Source organism: Trichechus manatus, unplaced genomic scaffold (genome assembly GCF_000243295.1).
Source record: "Trichechus manatus latirostris isolate Lorelei unplaced genomic scaffold, TriManLat1.0 scaffold00204, whole genome shotgun sequence".
NCBI classification, from domain to species: Eukaryota; Metazoa; Chordata; class Mammalia; order Sirenia; family Trichechidae; genus Trichechus; species Trichechus manatus.
This window is the reverse complement of record NW_004444140.1, coordinates 1,472,530-1,495,153: the sequence shown is the minus strand read 5'-3', so window position 1 is coordinate 1,495,153 and position 22,624 is coordinate 1,472,530. Positions and strand designations below refer to the sequence as shown.

General features: G+C 36.7%; 1 protein-coding gene across 1 annotated transcript in view; it reads right to left on the bottom strand.

The window, feature by feature from the left end:
- The window catches only part of LOC101357509 (calcium-binding mitochondrial carrier protein SCaMC-1-like), a 111,155-nt gene that overhangs the window by 34,891 nt on the left and 53,640 nt on the right, over positions 1-22,624 (bottom strand). Inside the window, exons 3-5 of the mRNA XM_023742204.1 lie at positions 17,336-17,462; positions 10,939-11,026; positions 4,958-5,069 (exon numbers count right to left, since the gene is read on the bottom strand). Coding sequence (XP_023597972.1) covers positions 4,958-5,069; positions 10,939-11,026; positions 17,336-17,462 — 327 coding nt within the window. The remainder of the gene's footprint in view (positions 1-4,957; positions 5,070-10,938; positions 11,027-17,335; positions 17,463-22,624) is intronic.

The following is a 22,624-nucleotide window of genomic DNA, read 5'->3' as shown; positions in this document are numbered from 1 at the left end:
ATGTGTACTACTGTTTCATGAGAAACTATTTGTTCTGTAAACCTTCACCTGAAGTACAATCAAAAAAAAAAAAAAAAAGAAGAGTCAATGGATGCGGCAAACTTCACTGCTGTCTTATTTTAAGAAATCACCACAACCACCGCAACCTTCAACAACCACCACCCTGATCAGTCAGCAGCCACCAACACTGAGGCAAGACCCTCCACCAGCAAAAAGATTGCAACTCCCTGAAGGCTCAGATGATGGTTAGCATTTTTTAGCAATAAAGTATTTTTTAATCAAGGTATATATATTGTTTTTTTAGATATAATGCTATTGCACAATTAATAGGCTACAGTATAGTGTAAATATAACTTTTATACGTACTGGGAAACCAAAAAATTTGTGACTTGCTTTACTGCAGTGGTCTGGAACCTAACCCACAGTATTTCTGAGGTATGCCTGTACTGATGTGAGAAATAATAGCCAGAGGGAAAATGGTATTTACTCTTCTTTGTTTTCATAATACTATGTGTATCCCTTGTTGGGGTATATAGCACTTATATCACATTTTATCATTACTTGCCTAATTTCCCTGCTAGACTACAAATTCTGTAAGGGCAGGAACTGTGTCTAATTTACCACCATAACCCCCAATGCCTATTAAAGTACCTAGTACATAATAGGCCCTAAACATATGTTGAATGAATGAAGTTTCTTTTCCCCACCCCCAAAAAATCTATCCTTCTACAAGCCTTTATTTTCCAAAAATGACATATCTATATAAGCTTAGTTCTTAATTAAGATGATTCATCTTCTTTTGGAATGAAGCAGGATTATAAATAAATTTAATTGCTCTTAACTATATAGTATTACTCCATTAGCAATTGTTGTTGTTGGGTGGTACTGAGTCAGTTTTGACTCACAGCAACCCTATGTACAAAAGAACAAAACACTGCCTGGTCCTGTGCCATCCTCACAATCATTGCTACATTTCAACCCTTTGTTGCAGCCACTGTGTCAATCCATCTACTGAGGGTCTTCCTTTTTTTCACTGACCCTCCACTTTACATGGGGAAGCATGATGTCCTTCTCCAGGAACTGGTCCCTCCTGATAACAGGTTCATAGTACTTGAGATGAAGTCTTGCTCATCCTCACTTCTAAGGAGCATTCTGGCTGTACTTCTTCTAAGACAGATTTGTACATTCTTCTGGCAGCCCATGGAATATTCAATATTCTTCACCAACACCATAATTCAAATACATCAATTCTTCAGTCTTCCTCATTCTTTGTTTAGATTTTGCATGGATAGAGGCAACTGAAAATACCATGCCTTGGGTCAGGCACACCTTAGTCCTCAAAGTGACATCTTTAAAAGACTTCAAAGAGGTCTTTTGTAGCAGATTTTGCTCAATGCAATACGTCATTTGATTTCTTGACTGTTGCTTGCATGGATGCTGACTATGGATCCAAGTAAAATGAAATCCTTGACAACTTCTATATTTTCTCCGTTTATTATGATGTTGCTTATTGGTCCAGTTGTGAGGATTTTTGTTTTCTTTATGTTGAGGTGCAATCCATACTGAAAGCTGTAGTCTTTGATCTTCATCTGTAAGTGCTTCAAGTCCACTTCACTTTCAGCAAGGAAGGTTGTGTCATTGGCACATAGCAGGTTAATGAGTCTTCCTCCAATCCTGATGCCATTTTCTTCTTTATATAGACCAGCTTCATGGATTATTTGCTCAGCATACAGACTGAATAATTAAGGTGAAAGGATACAACCCTGACATACACCTTTCCTGACCTTAAACCACTCAGTATCTCCTTGTTCTGTCTGAATGACTGCCTCTTGGTCTACGTACAGGCTCTGCATGAGCACAATTAAGTGTTTTGGAAATCCCATTCTTCACAATGCTAACCATAATTTGTTATGATCCACACAGTCGAATGCCTTTGCATAGTCAATAAAACACAGGTAAACCTCTTTCTGGTACTCTCTGCTTTCAGCCAAGATCCATCTGACATCAGCAATGATATCCCTCCTTCAACACCCTCTTCTGATCCTGGCTTGAATATCTGGCAGTTCCCTGTCAATATACTGCTGCAACCATTTGTGAATTACCTTTAGTATAATTTTACCTACGTGATATTAATAATATTGTTCCATAATTTCTGCATTCCATTGGATAACCTTTCTTTGGAATGGGCACAAATATGGATCTCTTCCAGTCGGTTGGCCAGGTAGCTGTCTTCCAAATTTCTTGGCATAAATGAGTGAGTGCTTCCAGCACTGCATCCATTTGCTGAAAAATCTCATTTGGTATTTCATCAATTCCTGGAGGCTTATTTTTTCACCAATGCCTCTGATGCATTTCTTCACCTTTGGCATTAATGATTGGTGCATAAATTTGAATAGTCAAATTAACTTGTTTTCCTTGTAGGCATATGAATAATGTCCTATCACTGACAACACTGTATTTCAGGATAGATCCTGAAATGTTCTTTCTGATGATGAATGTGATGCCATTCCTCTTCAATTTGTCATTCCCAGCATAGTAGTCCATATAATCATCTGATTCAAAATGGCCAATACGAGTCCATTTCAGCTCACTAATGCCTAGGATATCTATTTTCAAGCATTCCATTTCATTTTTGACATCTTCCAATTTTCTTTGACTCATACTCTGTTCCAATCATTAATGGGTGTTTGCAGCTGTTTCTTCTCATTGTGAGTCATGCCACATTGGCAAATGAATTTCCCAAGAGCTTTACTCTATCCATGTTTTTAAGATTGACTCTGTTTTAAGGGAGCAGCTCTTCCCCAGTCTATTCTGAATGTCTTCCAACATGAGGAGCTCATCTGCCAGCATTATATCAGACAATGTTCCACTGCTATCCATAAGGTTTTCACTGACCAGTTTTTTCAGAAGTAGATCGCCAGGTCCTTCTTTCCAGTCTGTCTTACTTAGTTCAGAAGCTCCTCTGAAACCTGTTCACCATGGATGACCCTCCTGGTATTTGAAATTCCAGTGGCATAGCTTCTAGCATTACAGCAACACGTAAACCACCATAGTACGACAAACTGACCGATGAGTGGTGGCATTAGCAGTTAGGGAGATGCAAATCAAAACTGCAGTAAGATACCACTTTACTCCCACTAGGATGACTAAGAAAAAGAAAAAAGAAAAGAAAACAACAAAAGTTGGCAAAAATGTGGAAAAACTAGAACGTTCATCCATTTCTGGTGGGAATGCAAAAACAGTACAGGCATTGTAGAACACAGCTGGCAATTTCTCAGAAAGTTAAACATAGAACTACCATATGATCCTGCAATTCCACTCCCAGTATATACCCAAAAGAATTAAAAGCAGTTACTCAAACAGACACATGTACACCAATGTTCCCAACAGCCACAAGGTGGAAACAACCTAAACGTCCATCAACGGATGAATGGATAAACAAAATATGAAATGCAATATTACTCAGCCATAAAGAAAAATGAAGTTCAAATAAATGCTACATAAGGAATAAAGAAGATGGATGAAGAACTGATGCACCTGGTGTTGGTGAAGAATATCGAATATACCATGGACTGCCAGAAGAATGAACGAGTCTGTCTTGAAAAAGTACAGCCAGAGTGCTCCTTAGAAGCAAGGATGGAGAGACTTCATCTCACTTACTTTGTACATGTTATCAGGAGAGACCAATTCCTGGAGAAGGGCATCACGCTTAGCAAAGTAGAGAGTCAGCAAAAAAGAGGGGGCCCCTCAATGAGATGGACTGAAACAATGACTCTAACAACGGGCTTAAACAGCAACAATTGTGAGGATGGTGCAGCACCAGGCAACATTTTGTTCTGTTGTAGACAGTGTCACTACGAGTTGGAATCGACCTGACGGCACCTAACAGCAACAATAAATGGTACAACATGGATGAACCTTGAAAAAATTATGCTGCGTGAAGCAAGTTAGCCACAAAAGGGCAAATACTGTATGAGCCCACACATATGGAATATTTAGAATAGGTAAATGTATAAAAACCAAAGTTTATTAATGCTTACCAGGAGGGTGGGTAAGGGGGGAAGAGGGATTATTGTTTACGAAGCAGTGAGTATCCATTAAAGGTGCTAGGGAATTTGGCAACAGATACAGGTGAGGGTTGTACACATGATTAATGTAATCAGCATCACTGGGTTGTGCATGTGAAGAGTGTTGCATTGGCAAATGTTAGGCTATATATGTTTTTACCACAATGTAGTGGGGCGGGGGACAACCCTTGCCCGAAGTTATATAGTTAGTGAGTGGCAGATGTAGGATTCAAACCTAAGCAGTCTGACTCCACAGCCTATACTCTTATCCCTACCCCATATTGCCTATGGAGCAGAAGCAAAAGATCATGCCAGGGGTGAGAACAGCATGCCATGTGCGTATGCCTAACTCAGTTCCACGCATCTGAGATCCAAACAAGGGGGAAAATATTTTTAATTACAAGATCTCATTTGTTTCTCACAACTCTAAGCCAAGTGCTTATATAAAATGAGTAGGTAGATTATATATCTGATCCCTTCTGCCTCTAAAATTTTGACTCTACAATCCTAATCTTTGACTTTATATTCCCTATCATGAAAGGCCAGCTTGAGTACATCGCACTTGTGAAAAAAAGAAGAAATATTACTTTTTCACTTTTCTAGGACAGTCTAACAACATCAGAGTAATTAATTCTCAACACAAAGTAGGTCCTTTCAGCAGGTGGGTATCTATTTTAAGTTCTAGGTTTAGCAAACAAAGACATTACCGCTGCTGTGTTTATACATATAATACTAACACCCCTTGCCATATTAGTAATATCTTTACTAAGAGGGGAACACTGTAACTTTAGCCACCGAGGCTGCAAGTATTTCAGGGATTGTGTGATCGTAAAAACAGCTACGACATTTAGCTTAAAATAAAAATAGAGTAAAATACAAAGTAATCTTACAGTAGAATGCTTCCAAAAATGAATAATGTCATCAATATCTGTTGCAGGATTAAATAAAAAGTAGCTCCTCCATTCATTCCAGTCCACTGTCAAAGTCCCATCACTATCAATGCTGAAATTGAAAAAAAAAAAAGTGCTTGTAACATTTATAACAAAGTTAGCACCATTATAAAAATCAATTAAATGCTTCTTAAATATTTCAGCAGTCATTCCTTTGGGCTTTATGAATATCACTGTATTTCCACATTGTTTTTTTGTTTTTGTTTTTTTAAGTAGACTTTATTTTTTAGAACAGTTTTAGATTTTCAGAAAAATTGAGAAGTACAGAGAGTTCCCATTTTATCCCACAATCATATCCCACACCCAGTTTCCCTTATTATTAACATCTTACATTATTATGGTACATCCGTCACAATTAATGAGCCATTATTGATACATTATTATTAACTAAAATCCGTATTTTACTCAGATTTCCTTAGTTTTTACCTAGTGGCCTCTCTCTGTCCCAGGATCCCATCCAAGATACATATGACATTCAGTCAACATGTCTCCTTAGGCCCCTCTTGGCTGACAGTGCCTCAGACTTTCCTTGTTTTGGGATGAACTTGATGGTTTTGAGGAGTACTATCAGGTATTTTGTAGACTGCCCCTCTATTGGAATTTGTCCCATATTTATTTTTATTTATTTGTGAGCTTTTGAAGGGAAAGATTATTTCTAAGTCACTTTTATAACCCTAGCACTGAGTACTCAATAAATTTTGAATGAATACTGTATCTTTATGCGAATAATGCACACCTTCTGCATTTGTTTCCCAGCTGCACCCTCCCCCTTCGAGGCATCCTCACAAGCGCCGCCATGCTGCCAATCCTCTTCCACATGTTGCTGTAAAACAAAATTAGCAGAGTAGGCTTATGAAAATACCTTGCAGGGGGAGGGCACAGCTGGCAAAAAATGCAGAAGGTGTGTGTTATTTGAGTAAAAATAAATGATAATATTTACTGAAGACTAATCTTATACATTTTGACTCTTCTAGTATTTTTTTATCATTCACTATCTTCTCCCCATTATAGCTATTAAACTGAATTTAAAATAACCTTTTATTGATGAATTTAAGACTTTCACTTTTTAACATGCAGAATTCAGGATTTAATCAATTTTTAACTATCTCGGATCAAAACAACCATCAGAAATTGTTTCCCTAGTATATGAATAAAAGGTACAGTTTAGTGAAAACTTTTTCAATGACATTCTTATACACGGAAATTCTAAAAAACAAATTCCATTCTTCCAAAAAAAAAAGATTAGTACAACTTCCATTTCCAGTCAAGATGAAATAATGGATATAGAACTTATCATCCCCCTGCAAACAATTATGAAACTGGACACAATACGTGAAGCAACTCTTTTCAGGTACCAGACTACATACAGGACAGAGCTGTGATCCTCGAGAAAAGGAAAACACATGAGATGAGTTTCCCATTCATTCTGGTTTCTGCATGGAGGCACTTTCCAAACTGTATCATAGAAAAGCAGAAGCCTAAACAGAGAGCGATGAGTTCACTAGTGAGAGGAAACAGACTGGAGCTCAGGACTGCTGAGATGGCAGATGATACAGGTACCCCTTTGAATCTTTGACCAAATACTAAGCTATACATGACTCCATTAGCCTGAAAAAAATAGCTACTGGAACTTAATGGAAATTCTGTAACTTAGAGATGTTGGAGTTCCAAAAGAAAAAGAAAGCAAGAGATATAGGAAGGATGGAAGGATGGAAGGAAGAAAGGGAAAAGAAAAGGAGGAGAGGTAAGAAAAAAGGGAAACATTACATACGGAGGGGGAATGAAAAGGGCAACCACTGACTTATCAGAAACAATGCACGCTAGTAGACATCTTTCATGGTATCTTTAAAGTGTAAAAATAAAACTGTCAACCTAGACTACTATATACAACAAAAATATCCTTCAAAAACGAAGGTGAAATAGATATTTTCAGATAAAATAATTAGTACAAAATTCACCAATAAGCAGCATGCCCCTACCTTATTCTGTTTTACTTATGACACCGTATGGTAATCACCTAGTTTTATCGCCCCTACCAGCCTACAACCCTGAAGCAGGAACTTCAGCTTTTTCACAATTGCATCCCTTGTACCTATATTTTGAATAAATGGTTGATATCAGCAATCTATAATTTATCTTAGAGTATGACTTAGCAGCATATTACCAATATTTCAAACAGTTTATAATTTTGTGAGTAATAGCTTTTAAAATATCCCTTATCATACCAATGGGGGGAACCCACAGACCAGTAAAACTACCAGATTTCTATCAAACTTGTTCTATTTATTAATTCTTTTTAAAAAACAACTTGTTTTAATTATAAGAAACCTTATTTCTTGTGTAACATTATGATTATAGAACATATTCTGAATGATTCCAATTCTCTTTTTTTTATTTCTTTTATGACTCAGCATATGGTCAATTCTTACAAGTTTTCTGTACGTGCTTGTCTTAGTCATCTAGTGCTGCTATAACAGAAATATAACAGAAATTTCTCTTGGCTTTAACAAAGAGAAATTTATTTTCTCACAGTCTAGTAGGCTAGAAGACCAAATTTAGGGCGTCAGCTCCAGGGGAAGGCTTTCTCTGTTGGCTCTGGAGGAAGGTACTTCAAGTCAATCTTCCCCTGGACTAGTTGCTTCTCTGCGCAGGAACCCCGGGTCCAAAGGACGCACTCTGCTCCAGATGCTTTTTTCTTGGTGGTATGAGGTCCCCACTCTCTGCTTGCTTTCCTTTCCTTTTATCTCTTATAAGATAAAAGGTACTGCATGCCACATTCCAGGGAAACTCCCTTTACATTGGATCAGGGATGTGAACTTAGTAAAGGTGTTATAATCCCACCCTAATCCTCTTTACCATATAATTACAATCATAAAATGGAGGACAACCACACAATACTGGGAATCATGGCCTAACCAATTTGACTCATATATTTGGGGGGCACAACTCAATCCATGACAGTGCTTAAAATAATGCACACTTTACAGTTTTTGAGTACAATATTTTATGCGTTTGTTAGGTAAAGATTGATAATTGTATTGTTTAAATATTCTGTTCTTACTGATTCTTTTCTATCTGCTTGGTCTATTAGTTACTGAGAAAGTTGTAATAAAATCTCCTACTATAATCATGAATTCATCTATTCTTGCTTATAGTTTTGTCAATTTTTGCTTTATAAATTTGAGGCTTAGATTTATACAAATTTAGAATTGTTATATCTTTGGGTGAATTAAACTTCTAATATTATAAAATGCCCCCTTTTGAATTTTAGTAGTTTTTCTTTTTCCCATCTTTTTTCTTTCAACTTTTATATTTAATGAAATATATACTTCTTGCAACAGTATGTAGTTAAGTTTTGTCAAAGGCAACAACAATAACAAAACAGATTTATGTCTTCAAGGACTTAAGATAATGGGACTGTCAGATACAAGATATAAATTAAGTATAGTCTATTTTAATAAGCAAAGGATTGATTCTGAAAAATGAGCAAGGAATAAAAAATTATAATGAATTATCAAACACATTTGAAAAAGAAACAAATGGAACACCTATGAATAAAAAATATAATTAAAAAAACTGAATTGAACAGATAAAGGAAGAAAAGACACCGATGAAGAAAGAATTAGTGACTGGAAGATACATTTGAAGGGCTTGATAGAATGCAGTGCAGAAAAACAAGAAAACAGAAAATATAAAAGATGAAAAATTAAAGAAAATGGAGGGAGGCTATATTTAAAGCACTAAAGACATAATTTTCCAAAATTGATAAAAGACATAGAATCCACAATTTCAGGAAGTTCAGCATACCCAAGCAGAATTAATAAAGTCAGGCCTACTCTCTAGATAAAAAGATGCAGAACACCAAAGACAAAAATAAAATTGTAAGAGGGGGCAGACGGAAAATACAGATCTCCTACCAGGGACCAACAATCAGACTGACCCAAGCAACAGTGGAAGCTAGAAGACAGTAAAATAATAGCCCAAAGTGCTGAGAAAAAAAATAACCGTCAAACTAGAATTGTGTGCCTAGTAAAACACTCTCTCAAAAACAAAAGTAGAATAGAGATGTTTTCAGATGTTCAAAAACCAAAAGTTAAGGACTAATAGATTTTCACTAAAGGAATTTCCAAAGGATATAGTTCATAAAGAAGGAAATTGATCCTGGAAGGATAGTCTGGAATGCAAGAAAGTCTGGTAGGCAAATAAAATGCTAAATAAAAGTACATTTGTGCAGTTAAAAAGAGAACAAAGATAGAATAGAAATCAGAATAGGAGTGACTGGAGTTAAAAATGTCCTAAAGTCTTTCTATTGTCTAAAAAGAGGGTAAAGATTTGCTTAATTCTAGTCTTTAAATTAAACTTGCACAGTAAAATTTCAATACCAACTACTAACAAGAAACAAAATGTATAAATTTCAAACCAGTAAAGAAAAAAAACTGAATAAGGAAAAAAATTGAGAAAAATATACTAAAAAGCGTGAAAGGGAAGCACAGAAAAAAACGAGACAAATGAAAATCAAAAATATCACAGTAATAGAAATAAGTCCAATTACTGTAAATCAATAATTCCAATAAAAGGTCACCAGTTAAAAACAGAAATTTTCACATTGGATAAAAAGTAAAACTCAGATATAAGTTGTTTACAACAGACAAACTCAAACATATGGGTGTAAACCCATTGCCTCAAAGTCGATTCTAACTTAGTGACACTATAGAACACAGCAGAGCTGCCCCATAGAGTTTCCAAGGCTGTAATCTTTATAGAAGCAGACTGCCACATCTTTCTCCCATCAAGTGGCAGGTGGATTTGAACCACCAACTTTTTGGTTAGCAGCCGAGTGCTTAACCACTACACCACGAGGGCTTCTTTTCAAAAAGGCATACAAAGGTTAAAGGTAAATTATGGAAAATACTGACAAAACAAAAAGCTAGATTAGTACTGTAATAATATCAGACAAAACAGACTTCGCTACACAATGATAAAATATTCAATTTGCCAAAAAGATTAACAATTCTGAAGTTGTCTGAACCTGAAAAGTGCCTCAAAGCACATAAGGCTAAACATAAAATAACTTCAAGGAGAAATTAAAAATCCATCTTCATAGTGGGACATTTCAATCTCTCAGTCATTTATAAGTCAGGCAGACATATGAACAACAAAATTAGCAAAATTCTTTTGAGGGACATTATGTAGAGCCCTACATGCAACAATTAGAAGATACACACTCTTCAAGCACATATGGAACATTTATAAAAATTCTCACTGTTCTAGGCCTTAAAATAAACCTCAAAAAATTTCAAACAATCAGTATCATAGAGCCCATATTCTTTAACCAACATCGCAATTGTGTTAGAAGTCAATAACAAAGAAATAATTCTCTAAAAATTACCACCACATTTTTAAATTTAAAAACATACTTCTAAGTAGACAATGTGAAAAAAAAAACTATTATTATTTATATTGTCTCTGTCCCTTTATATAAAACCACAATGGTTTCAATTTTAGAATCCCTTCTTCAAACAAAATCTTCCTGAAAGTTTAACATAGAAAACAAATGAATGTAGACCTATTCTGGCTCAAGCAACAGTAGGAAGCCAGGAGCTCATCCTGGTCTGCCTTGCCACTGCTCCTCTCACACGTACACAGAGGGGCCCAATGAGTACAGTTTGAAAAACTATTACACTGCAAGTATGTGGAGTTTCATTTGGCTTCTGCTGCCTAAACGGTCAACCTAAGCAATGACTTTGCAAGTTGCTTTTAAAGGGATACATTTAAGATGAGACATAATTAACCAAATACAATAAGCAATTTTGTTCACAAAGTTGTAGAATAGAAGAAAATTGCCCCATGTATAGAAATTAGTTTCTAACATGTAACATTAGACAAAAATAAAAACGTTAAAAATAAGGATAAGGGCTGACCTTTGTACAATTTTTTTTGCCTGAGCTTCAGAAGCATTTACACCCAGTGATTTCAGAGCAGCAATTACTTTTGAAGTTTCAATTACTCCTTCAAAAAGTGGGAAAAAAAATCAAATTAAATCATTTGAAAAGATAACAAGAGAAAAAATTACTTAGAATGCAATAGTCTGAAAAAGTTTAAGTTTTACATAGGCCTGTAATCCCATATTTACAACCCAAAACCTAAAAAGCTCTAAGAACTAAAAGACTTCTTATAAATTTGGCACCAAAATTCCTTTGATGCCTATCTTAGCGTGAGTTCTCCAGAGAAGCAAAACCAGTAAAGCATACAAATATATACAGAGAGAGATTTATATCAAGGAAATGGATCATGCGGTTGTAGAGGCTGGAACATCCCAAGTCTGTGGATCAGGATAGAGGCTTCTCCTGGTTCACATAGCCACAGAGGCTGGTGAACCCAAGATCAGCAGGTCAGAGAGCAGTGCTCTTGCTCACAGGCTGTGAAGACTGACGAATTACAAGATTGGCAGGCAAGACCGCAGGTAAGCTGCTAGCTCAAGTCCCAAGAACGGGAGGTCAGAAGAACAGGAGTTAGCAGCAGGATTCAGAACAGGCAAAGCCAGAACGTCTGCTTATATTAAAATGCAGGCCACATGCCCAAGGAAATTCCCTTTCAACTGACTGGCTACTCATAGCAGATCCCATCATGGGGGTGATCACATATCACATCTCAACAGGGAAGTGATCACAACATTATACGACTTCCAAAACACTGATAATCATGGCCCAGCCAAGTTGACACACATCTTAAACCATCATAATGGCAAAACTTGTCTTAAACTAATGTGAGGTTAATTTTCGTCAGTTAGTTATCTAACTTCATGTGAACATTCATGTTTCACCGCAGAAATACTCATGTATATAATTACACAGCCCTGCCCCAGAGTGCAGTTGGACTATTACATTGTATGCATTGTATTACTTTTTAAAAACCCTAATTCTAAATTTCAAAACATATACGGCCTCAACAATTTCCAATAAGGGATTGTGAATCTGAAATAGATCCTTGTTTATTGTACCCACTTATAATTTTTAAAAGTAATCCTGGAGATCTGATTCAGGCATGTGAAAATAAAGCCAATCAACATTTTATAAAGCAACCTTTCAAAACCCAACATATTTAAAATAAAACACAACACCAAACCCTTTTAATAGAACCATATCCTGTGTCAAATAACTCAAATCAACTAATATATTTAATATGAGCCTTTTATGCATTCCACTCACACATTGCTGGATGTTGTAAAAGAAAAATTAAGTATTCCATATTCCTCAAGCTCTAAAATACAGATCTAATCATGTTACACCTAAAGTCAAAAAAATCTTTGATTCCTCTCTTATGTAAAATAAATAGTTGAAGATATTCCATCTTTTGAAATATTACGACTTTTTTATGTCAAAAAAATAATGCAGTGTCTCCTAGGTGAAAAATACGTAATGTCAAAAGGCTACAATAAATTCAATCACTTTTAATTTGTATTTTATCAACCACAGCCGCATCTGCATACATTTATACACAGCAGTGCAGGTATGTGTGAGACATTTATTTAGCCCATAGACAAAGCCCAGTACTCATACATGGAATCTCAGACTCTTTATAATGACTCCCCAAATCAGTAGTGTTCGAAGGTCCACAAGATGATGGAATTTACTGTTCTATGCCTAGCCTAGAAATCAAAGTTATCTTTAGTTGGGGAAGCTGGATCCTCTTCCTTGTGTCCCATTATAACCTCCAAACACTATACTTACCAATTCAATTGAAAAAAATTTTTTTGAGAACCTATCATGCAAATCACTATGCTAAACTGGGGAGAATCCAAAGATTAATAAAACAACTTCCTCCAAAGAGTTTACCAGCTTGTATGGATGCATTTGGAGCCCTGGTGGCACAGTGGTTAAAAGCTTGGCTGCTAACTGAAAAGGCTGGCAGTTCGAATCCACCAGCTGCTCCTTGGAAACCCTATGGGGAAATTCCACTCTGTACTATAGGGTCACTACGAGTGGGAATTGACTCAACAGCAATGAGTTTGGTTTGGTTTCCATAAATGTATTAATTACTTAAAGAATATATCAAACTGTGCTAAATGCATGCTATGAAGAGTTATATATAAATAAAGAAATGAAGTCCAAGAGTCACAAATGAGGAACTATAAAAGATAAACAAGAGACTACCACAGAAACAAAAGTATTTCAACAGAAAGTACAGTTGAGCAAAGTATACTTCTTTATTTAGCAAAGATGTATTGAGGATTTACATATGGTATTAGAAATCAGGATAACAGGTGCCTTGTGAGTGGTAGTGATTTGGAAGGGTACAAAAGAGATGCTGGTAAATTTTCTGAGTTGTATACTTATAATTTATGCACTTTGCTGTATATGTTATATATCAATGAAATCTTCCCCCCAAATAGTAAGTTGCGGCCAAGCTTGAAAGGCCATATTAACCAACTCTGACCTTGCCTGGAAATTTCCCAACTCTGCCTTTGTTCAAGCTATTCTCTCTGTCCAAGAAACTCTTTCTTTTCACATCTGTTTATATATTGGCCCAGCATAAATCTAAATTGATTGCACGTGGTACAATTAAGCTCTCTGAGTATCACTATTACAGAAATTATCATAGTCTACTTTGAGTAGGGCTAGTTATATCTATTCTTATTCCACCCAAAACTGCTTCTGAAGAATTTTAACACAGTTCCTAGCACACTGGCTCACATATACTGCTCAAAAACCATTTTCTTGATTGAACTAAAACATATTAAGTAATCCTTAACATAAAGAAGCTAACAATTTAAGATGTAGGAAAAAAAATTAGATAATGCAATCCAAAACATAATGAAGTCCTATGGACCAAAAGGTAAAATTAATGTTGACTTTAATTATGTGTAGCAAGCTTTCATTGAGGAGATGGACTTGAGATGTATTTAATGAAATGAGAGTATTCAGATGGATGGAGAAGACTTTCATTATTCCAGTTTTATAATTCCATGGAGAACTGCAAAATATTCCATACCTGTGCCAGTGATCTATTGCTAAGTAAGAAACCACCTCAAAATTTAGTGGTTTAAAATAAATATATTTGATCATGAGGATTGAGTCTGAGCTTGGCTCAACTGGTTGGTCATTCTTCTGGTCTTGCCTGGGTCACTCATATGAATTCAACAATATGGAAGTTTGACTGCAACTAGAAATCCAAGATGGATTCATTCATGTATCTCAGATTCATTCATGTATCTCAGATGGGGACATGGAACAGTTGAGGGCTAAATAGGCATCTCTCTCCACAAGGTTCTCTACCTGGGTAGCTGGACCTCTTTTCTGGTAGCTCAGGCAATCAGGAGGGACCATTCCAAGAGGACAAGCCCCAAAATACAAGTACTTATCAAACCTTGTTAATGTCCTAATGGCTGAAGCAAGTCAAATGCCCAAGCCCAGCATCAATGTGGTATAGGGCATGAATCCTGGGAGGTGTGGTTCACCGGGATTGCCAACATAACAGTATAACACAATATCACAAAGCAAAATTACTTAACCTTTTAAAGCCTTAGTGTGCTCATCTGTAAGATATAGCTGTTCTAAGAATTGTTCAAGATAAAAATAAGACATAGAAGATAAAGTAGCGAGAACAGACATGGCAGACAGGAGAGTCTAACAAATGTTAGTTTATTTCCCATTCACGCCTCAATCCCCGAAATATCCCACCCAAGAAAGAGCCTTAATGATGAAATTATGTTTAACAATTACTTCATTCACACACTTTTTGGCTGAACAGGAGCAGGGACTCAGATGCTTCTTGGTGAGAGAAGTTAAACAAATCAGTCCACATTGAGGTTGACTACTTCCCGCTAGTGAGTTGGAGAGTGCACCAGTCCACATATATTCATATGCCTGTACTGACTGCCATAAGGCCTAGAAAGCCTAGGGGCAGGGGAGAGACGGGGCAAGGATGATGTGGTAAAATGTGAATCTTGTCTTCTATTAAGTGTTTAGTACATATCAACATGTGATGAACTGGGAGAGCTCCAAGAGGAATGAGTGTCGGAAAGGACAAGAGGGGGAAAGGTCTGAGGCAGTAAGCCAGTCCGATAACAGAATTATGGGGGGAATGTTGCCTCCAGGGGTCAATAAGCCACCTAATACCAGAAATTTTCCTACCCCAGCCACCCTGGAAAGCACTTATGCATTCTGGGAGAAAGTGGCTACAGGTAGTACATATGAATTGAAAGGGCTGTACTTTCAGGTCCAAAAGATTCTGGTATCAGACACCCCCTGGTTTAAGCATGGTAGAGAGGGAGGAGGTATTTTCCTTCTCATCTCCAAAAGCATTCTGGCTGAGATCTACACAAAGGTGGTGACTGAGGCAGCAGCTACTGCAGCAATGATGACACAGAGAACAGGCAACTCGATCAGAGTGGTGCCTCTGCAGAGCTGCTAGGGCCTGAATTCTGCAGTCCAGGTACGCCATGGCCCTGGTGACAACAGTAGAGATCCAACTCTGCCCACTGTCATAGCTCAGGTACTCAAAACAAATGAAGCCAGAGGGAACAGGGGCAGTAACTCTGCCAGAATGGAATTTCTGCAGGACTTTTGGGGCTGAGCTGTGATGTTCCACTTTGACTAGTCAAGACAGGAAGTAAAAGATATTGCTAATCACTACATTACTTTGAGATTTAGGCAACCTTGCTGCTGGACTTCTTTGCCAAAGGAAGCCTATTCTCTCTTACCAAGAGCTATAAACACTGATCTGCAGCTTTACCAGAGACAATACCAAAAACCAAATCCACTGGTGTCAAGTCGATTGTAACCCCATAGCGTATCCAAGGCTGTTAAATCTCTATGGAAGCAGACTGACACATCTTTCTCCGGAATAGCTGCTGGTGGTTTCAAACTGCCAACCTTTAGGTTAGCAGTCCAGCACTGTAACCACTACACCACCACAGACAATAGTGGCATTAAATTTTTATTAATGGTATTCTAATTTCACCGATTATCTGACACAATGGATTTTCAGCTTCACTAATGATGATCATGGTGGTAACAATGGATAACGAAGTGAAATTCCAGAATAGCACTGGAGTGGAATCATCAGTCCTCAACTGGCCACAGACAATGACCAGGTCTAGTTAAAAGATATTTGTATGTAGTATTCCCAAAGCTTCTGGAAACTATTTGAGTAGAAAGGTCCAAAAAGAACTAAACTTCATGCTGGAAAGTGAACAGAAGCTCAGTGTACTGCGATTTAGGTATTAAGGAAAATGTAACCACTTTTGTACTCAGAGGTTGCTAAAGCCTGCGACATTCAGGTTACACTTTGTTTTACCTAAGAATCCATCAGTAGAATCCTTTCATCAGTAGAATCCTTTACGTAGCTCTTCTGGTACACTTAGAATTTTTCGATGAACAATTGGACTTCACACAACTTAAAAATTAACATATACATTTCTTAAATAGGGTATAAGTAAGTTCTAATTACCCATGGTGGGTTAACCACATATGGATGCAGAAGTGGTATTCTACTCTTAGGTTTAGTCTCTGTGACTTAAGGGTTTGTAACAAAGTGAAACAAAGTACACCTCTCCTCTGCAAATCTGCATGGATATTCGCTGGCACACAATATATAAAAGACTGGAAATAGCCTAACTAACAATATGGGAATGATTAGATAATTCATCGTTACAAATGGAGTATTTCACAGCCAGTAAAAATTACATTTGTGAAGAACATTAAATGACGTGGAAATGGTTACAATATAACATTCAAAGAAAAAAGTAGGACACTAAACTACACATACAATGTGACTATAGCTTCATTTAAAGAGAGGGAGGGAAACAAAAAGAGAAACCAAGAAACAGAAAGCCTAAAAGGAAATATACGAATATACTAAAATGTTTAAATTTATCTCTAGACAGCAAGGTTACAAGTAACTTTTACTTTCTTTCAGGAACTTTTTTTGTATTATCTAATTTTCCTGCAACCAAAATAGTTTCATAATCAGTGAGAAAACAATACATGTCATTTTTAAAATTACTATGACACTTTCAGCTCACATACTGCAAAGAACAGAATGGCCTACTCACTAAGTCAAGAAGCTTTAAATTCAGAGGATACAGACTTCTACAAAACTTATTTTATTACAAAGATAGTACCTGCATAGAAATTATACTACTAACAAATACAGTTTATGTATTATCCTTAGAAATTAAAAAAATACTGATAGACGAGTATTAGAAATAGTTGAATCTTTGATAGTAGGAGAAATTTATAGGCTGTTTTTTATTGATTTTTATAATGAGTTATTATTCAAGTCAAGCTTATTGCAGATTAAAAAACACACACACACCATCATTATTTGTGTCCAGACTATTAAATGCCAGCCTCATTTTTTTCTCATGGTCTTGAAGGTACTGCACAAATTCTTCAAAGTCCAATTTTGAATCTTTGTTGGTATCTCCAGCTTTAAAAATTACCTACAAGAAAAAAGAAACTCATTGCAGAGACGTACAGCAAATAAAGGCACTGCACTATGCTAACATCTACATGTTTCACTCATACTAATTATGATTTCCATAAGCATCCATTATCCTAGTTTTTCAGTCACAGCTACATGGCTAAGTAGTTAAATTTTGCAATCTGTACAATACTAGAATCGATAACCACCATGCCATTCCAAATAATTATGAATCTTGCCGTTTAACAATTTAAATGCATTAAGTATTTACCTGAGGTAAACAATGAATGCCAAATACTATGAGAGATATAAAGATTCTAAGATACACAGCCTTTGCCATCAAGGACCCCACAATATGAAGTAAAATATGTGAAATTCTAGCATGTCCCACAGCTTATTAGTTTGAGACTAGCCTTGTAAAGTAAGCGTGTATGTTCAGAGATCACTGGGACTTCTGCTTTTTGAAGTAAAAGAAATGATAATCATAATTAAAAACACACACACATTATATGTATTTCCAGTGGAGTCCTACTGCAAAGGCATAGGCCATCTCTTGTCCACCTTTGTGCCAGCAATGCCTACCATAAAGCACGGTATACATAGATTCTTTCTTTCCTTCTTTCTTTTTTCCTTGTGCTTTAAGTGAAAGTTTACAGCTCAAGTTACTTTCTCATACAAAAATTTATACACACATTGTTATGTGACCCTAGTTTCTCTCCCTATAATGTGACAGCACACTCCTTTCTATCCCCAATTTCCCGTGTCCATTCAACCAGCTCATGTCCCTTTTTGCCTTCTCATCTCGCCTCTGGACAGGAGCTGCCCAGTTAGTCTCATGAATCTACTTGAGCTAAGAAGCATTCTCTTCACAAGTATCATTTTATGTCTTATAGTCCAGTCTAATCTTAGTCTGAAGAGTTGGCTTCGGGAATGGTTTCACTTCTGGGCTAACAGAGAGTTGTGGGGGCCGTGTCTTCCGGGGGTCCCTCTAGTCTCAGTCAAATTATTAAGTCTCGTCTTTTTACTAGAAATTGAGTTCTGTACCCCACTTTTCTCCTACTCCCTTCAGGGACTCTCTGTTGTGTTCCCTGTCAGGGCGGTCATTGGTGGTAGCCAGGCACCATCTAGTTCTTCTGGTTTCAGGCTGATGGAGTCTCTGGTTTATGGGGTCCTTTCTGTCTCTTGGGCTAATATTTTCCTTGTGTCTTTGGTGTTCTTCATTCTCCTTTGCTGCAGGTGGGTTGGGACAAACTGACGCATCTTAGTTGGCCGCTTGCTAGCTTTTAAGACCCCAGATGCCACTCACCAAAATGGGATGCAGAACATTTTCTTAAAAACTTTGTTATGCCAATTGACCTAGATGTCCCCTGAAAGCATGGTCTCCAGGCCCCCACCCCTGCTACTGTCCCTCAGTGTTTGATTGCATTCAGGAAACTACTTAGCTTTTGCTTTAGTCCAGTTGTGCTGACTTCCCCTGTAGTGTGTGTTGTCCTTCCCTTCACCTAATATAATTCTTATCTACTATTTAGTTAGTGAATATCCCTCTCCCTCCCTCCCCACCCTCGTAACCATTTAAGAATATTTTCTTCTGTGTTTAAACCTTTTCTTGAGTTCTTATAATAGTGGTCTCATACAATATTTGTCCTTCTGCGAATGACTAATTTTACTCAGCATAATGCCCTCCAGATTCCTCCATGTTATGTTTCACGGCTTCATTGTTGTTCTTTATTGTTGCGTAGTATTCCATTGTGTGGATATACCATAATTTGTTTATCCATTCGTCTGTTAAGGGCACCTAGGTTGTTTCCATCTTTTTGCTATTGTGAACAATGGTGCAATGAACAGGGGTGTTCATATCTATTCGTGTGTTGGCTCTTATTTCTCTAGGATATATTCCAAGGAGTAGGATTGCTGGATTGTATAGTACTTCTATTTCTAGCTTTTTAAGGAAGCACCAAAACAATTTCCAAAGTGGTGGTACTCACATTCCCACCAGCAGTGTCTCTACAACCTCTCCAACATATATTATTTTGTGTTTTTTGGATTAATGCTAGCCTTGTTGGGGTGAGATGGTATCTTATTGTAGTTGTGATTTCCATTTCTCCAATGGCTAATGATCATGAGCATTTCTTCATGTATCTGTTAGCTGCTTGAATGTCTTCTTTGGTGAAGTACCTATTCGTATCCTTTGCTCGTTTTTAATGGGGTTGTCTTTTGTTGCTGAGGTTTTGCAGTTTCTTGTAGATTTTAGAGATTAAACACTGATCGGATATGTCATAGTCAAAAATTTTTTCCCAGTCTGTAGGTTTTCTTTTGACTCTTTTGGTGAAGTCTTTTGATGAGCACAAATGTTTGATTTCTAGGAGCTCCCAGTTATCTAGTTCTTCTGGTGTTTGTGCATTGTTAGTAATGTTCTGTATTCTGTTTATGCCATGTATTACGACTGCTAGTGTTGTTCTTATTTTGTCTTCTCTTTATCATTTTAGATTTTATATTTTGGTCTTTGATCCATTTTGAATTGGTTTTTGTACATGTGTGAGGTATGGGTCTTGTTTCATTTTTTTGCAGATGAATATCCAGTTATGCCAGCACCATTTGTTAAAGAGACTGTTTTCCCGAATTAATGGACTTTGGGCCTTTGTCAAATATCAGCTGCTCGCAGGTGGCTGAATTTATGTCTGGATTCTCAATTCTGTTCCATTGGTCTATGTACCTGTTGTTGTACCACTATCAGGCTGTTCTGACTACCATGGTAGTATGATAGGTTCTAACATCAGAAAGTGTGAGGCCTCCCACTTTGTTCTTCTTCTTCAGTAATGCTACTTATCCAGGGCCTCTTCTCTTTCCATATGAAGTTGGTGATTTGTTTCTCCATCTCATTAAAAAATGCCATAGGAATTTGGATTGGGGTTGCATTGTATCTGTAGATTGCTTTGGGTAGAAAAGACATTTTCACAACGTTGAGTCTTCCTATCCATGAGCAAGGTATGTCTTTCCACTTGCAGATCTCTTTTGGTTTCTTGAAGTAGTGTCTTGTAGTTTTCATTGTACAGGTCTTTCACGTCTCTGATTAGATTTACTCCTAAGTATTTTATCTTCTTGGGAGCTATTGTAAATGGTATTGATTTGATGATTTCCTCTTGGAAGTTCTCTTTGTTGGTGTAGAGGAATCCAACTGATTTTTGTATGTTTATCTTGTATCCTGATACTTTGCTGAAATCTTCTATTAGTTCCAGTAGTTATCTTGTGGTTTCTTTGCGGTTTTCTGTTTATAAGATCATATCATCTGCAAATGAGATACTTTTACTTCTTCCTTACCAATTTGGATGTGCTTGACTTCTTTTTCTAGCCTAACTGCTCTGGCTAGGACCTCAAGCACAATGTTGAATAAGAGTAGTGATAAGGGGCATCCTTGTCTGGTTCCCATTCTCAAGGGGAATGCTTTTAGATGCTCTCCATTTAGGATGATGTTGGCTGCTGGCTTTGTATAAATGCCCTTAATTATGTTGAAGAATTTCCCTTCTATTCCTATTTTGCGGAAAGTTTTTGTCATGAATGGGTGTTAGATAAGATCATGTGGTTCTTGTCTTTTGTTTTATTTATGTGATGGATTTCACTGATTGTTTTTCTAATGTTGAAACATCCCTGCATACCTGGTATGAATCCCACTTGGTCACGGTGAATTATTTTTTTGATATGTTTTTGAATTCTATTGGCTAGGATTTTCTTGAGGATTTTTGCGTCAATGTTCATGAGGGATATTTGTCTGTAATTTTCTTTCTATGTGGTGTCTTTACCTGGTTTTGCTATCAGGGTTATGCCGGCTTCATAGAATGAGTTTGGGAGTATTCCATCCTTTTCTATGCTCTGAAATACCTTTAGTAGGGGGGGTGTTAACTCTTCTCTGAAAGTTTGGTAGAATTCTCCAGTGAAACCCTCTGGGCCAGGGATTTTTTTTTTGTGGTTGGGAGTTTTTTAATTACCTTTTCAACTCTTCTTTTTATTATGGGTTTATTTAGTTCTTCTACCTCTGTGTTAGTTTAGGTAGATAGTGTGTTTCTAGAAATTTGTCCATTTCCTCTAGGTCTTCAAATTTGTTAGAGTACAATTTTTCATAGTATTTTGTTATAATTCTTTTAATTTCATTTGGGTCTGTTGTAATATCATCCATCTCATTTCTTATTCCAGTTATTTGCTTCCTCGCTTGTTTTTCTTTTGTCAGTTTGGCCAATGGTTTATTGATTTTGTTGATGTTTTCAAAGAACCAGCTTTTGGTCTTGATAACTCTTTCAACCATATTCTTATTTCATTTAATTCTGCTCTAATTTTATTATTTGCTTTCTTCTGGTGTCCGAGGTTTTGTTTTGCTGTTCTCTTTCTATTTGTTCGAGTTGTAGGGTTAATGTTTTGATTTTGGCCCTTTCTTCTTCTCGGATGCGTGCATTTATTGCTATAAACTGACCTCTGAGCACTGCTTTTGCTATGTCCCAAAGGTTTTGGTAGGATGTGTTTTCATTCTCATTTAATTCTGTGAATTTCTTTATTCTGTCCTTAATTTCTTTTATAACCCAGTAGTTTTTGAGCAAGATGTTTTTCAGTTTCCATGTATTTGATGTTTTTCCTTGCTTTTTCTGTTATTAATTTCTATTCTTATGGCTCTGTAGTCAGAAAAGATGCTTTGTAATATTTTGAGGCTTTGGATTCTGTTAAGGCTTGCTTTATGGCCTAATATTTGGACTCTTAGGGAGAATGTTCCATGTGCGTTGGAAAAGAAAGTGTACTTGGCTGCTGTTGGGTGGAGTGTTCTGTACATGTCTTTGAGATCAAGTTGGCTGATTGTGTCATTTATTATCTTCCATGTTTTTACTGAGCTTCTTTCTGGATGTTCTGTCCTTCACCGAAAGTGGTGTGTTGAAGTCTCCTACTATTATTGTGGAGCTGTCTATCTCCCTTTCCAATTCTGTTTGAGTTTGCTGTATGTATTTTGGAGCCCTGTCCTTGAGTGGGTAAATATTTATTATGGTTATGTCCTCCTGCTGTATTGATCCTTTAATAATTATATAATGTCTTTCCTTATCCTTTGTGGTTGATTTTACTTTAAAGTCTATTTTGTCAGAGATTAATATTGCCACTCCTGCTCTTTTTTGAGTGTTGTTTGCTTGATATATTTTTTTCCATCCT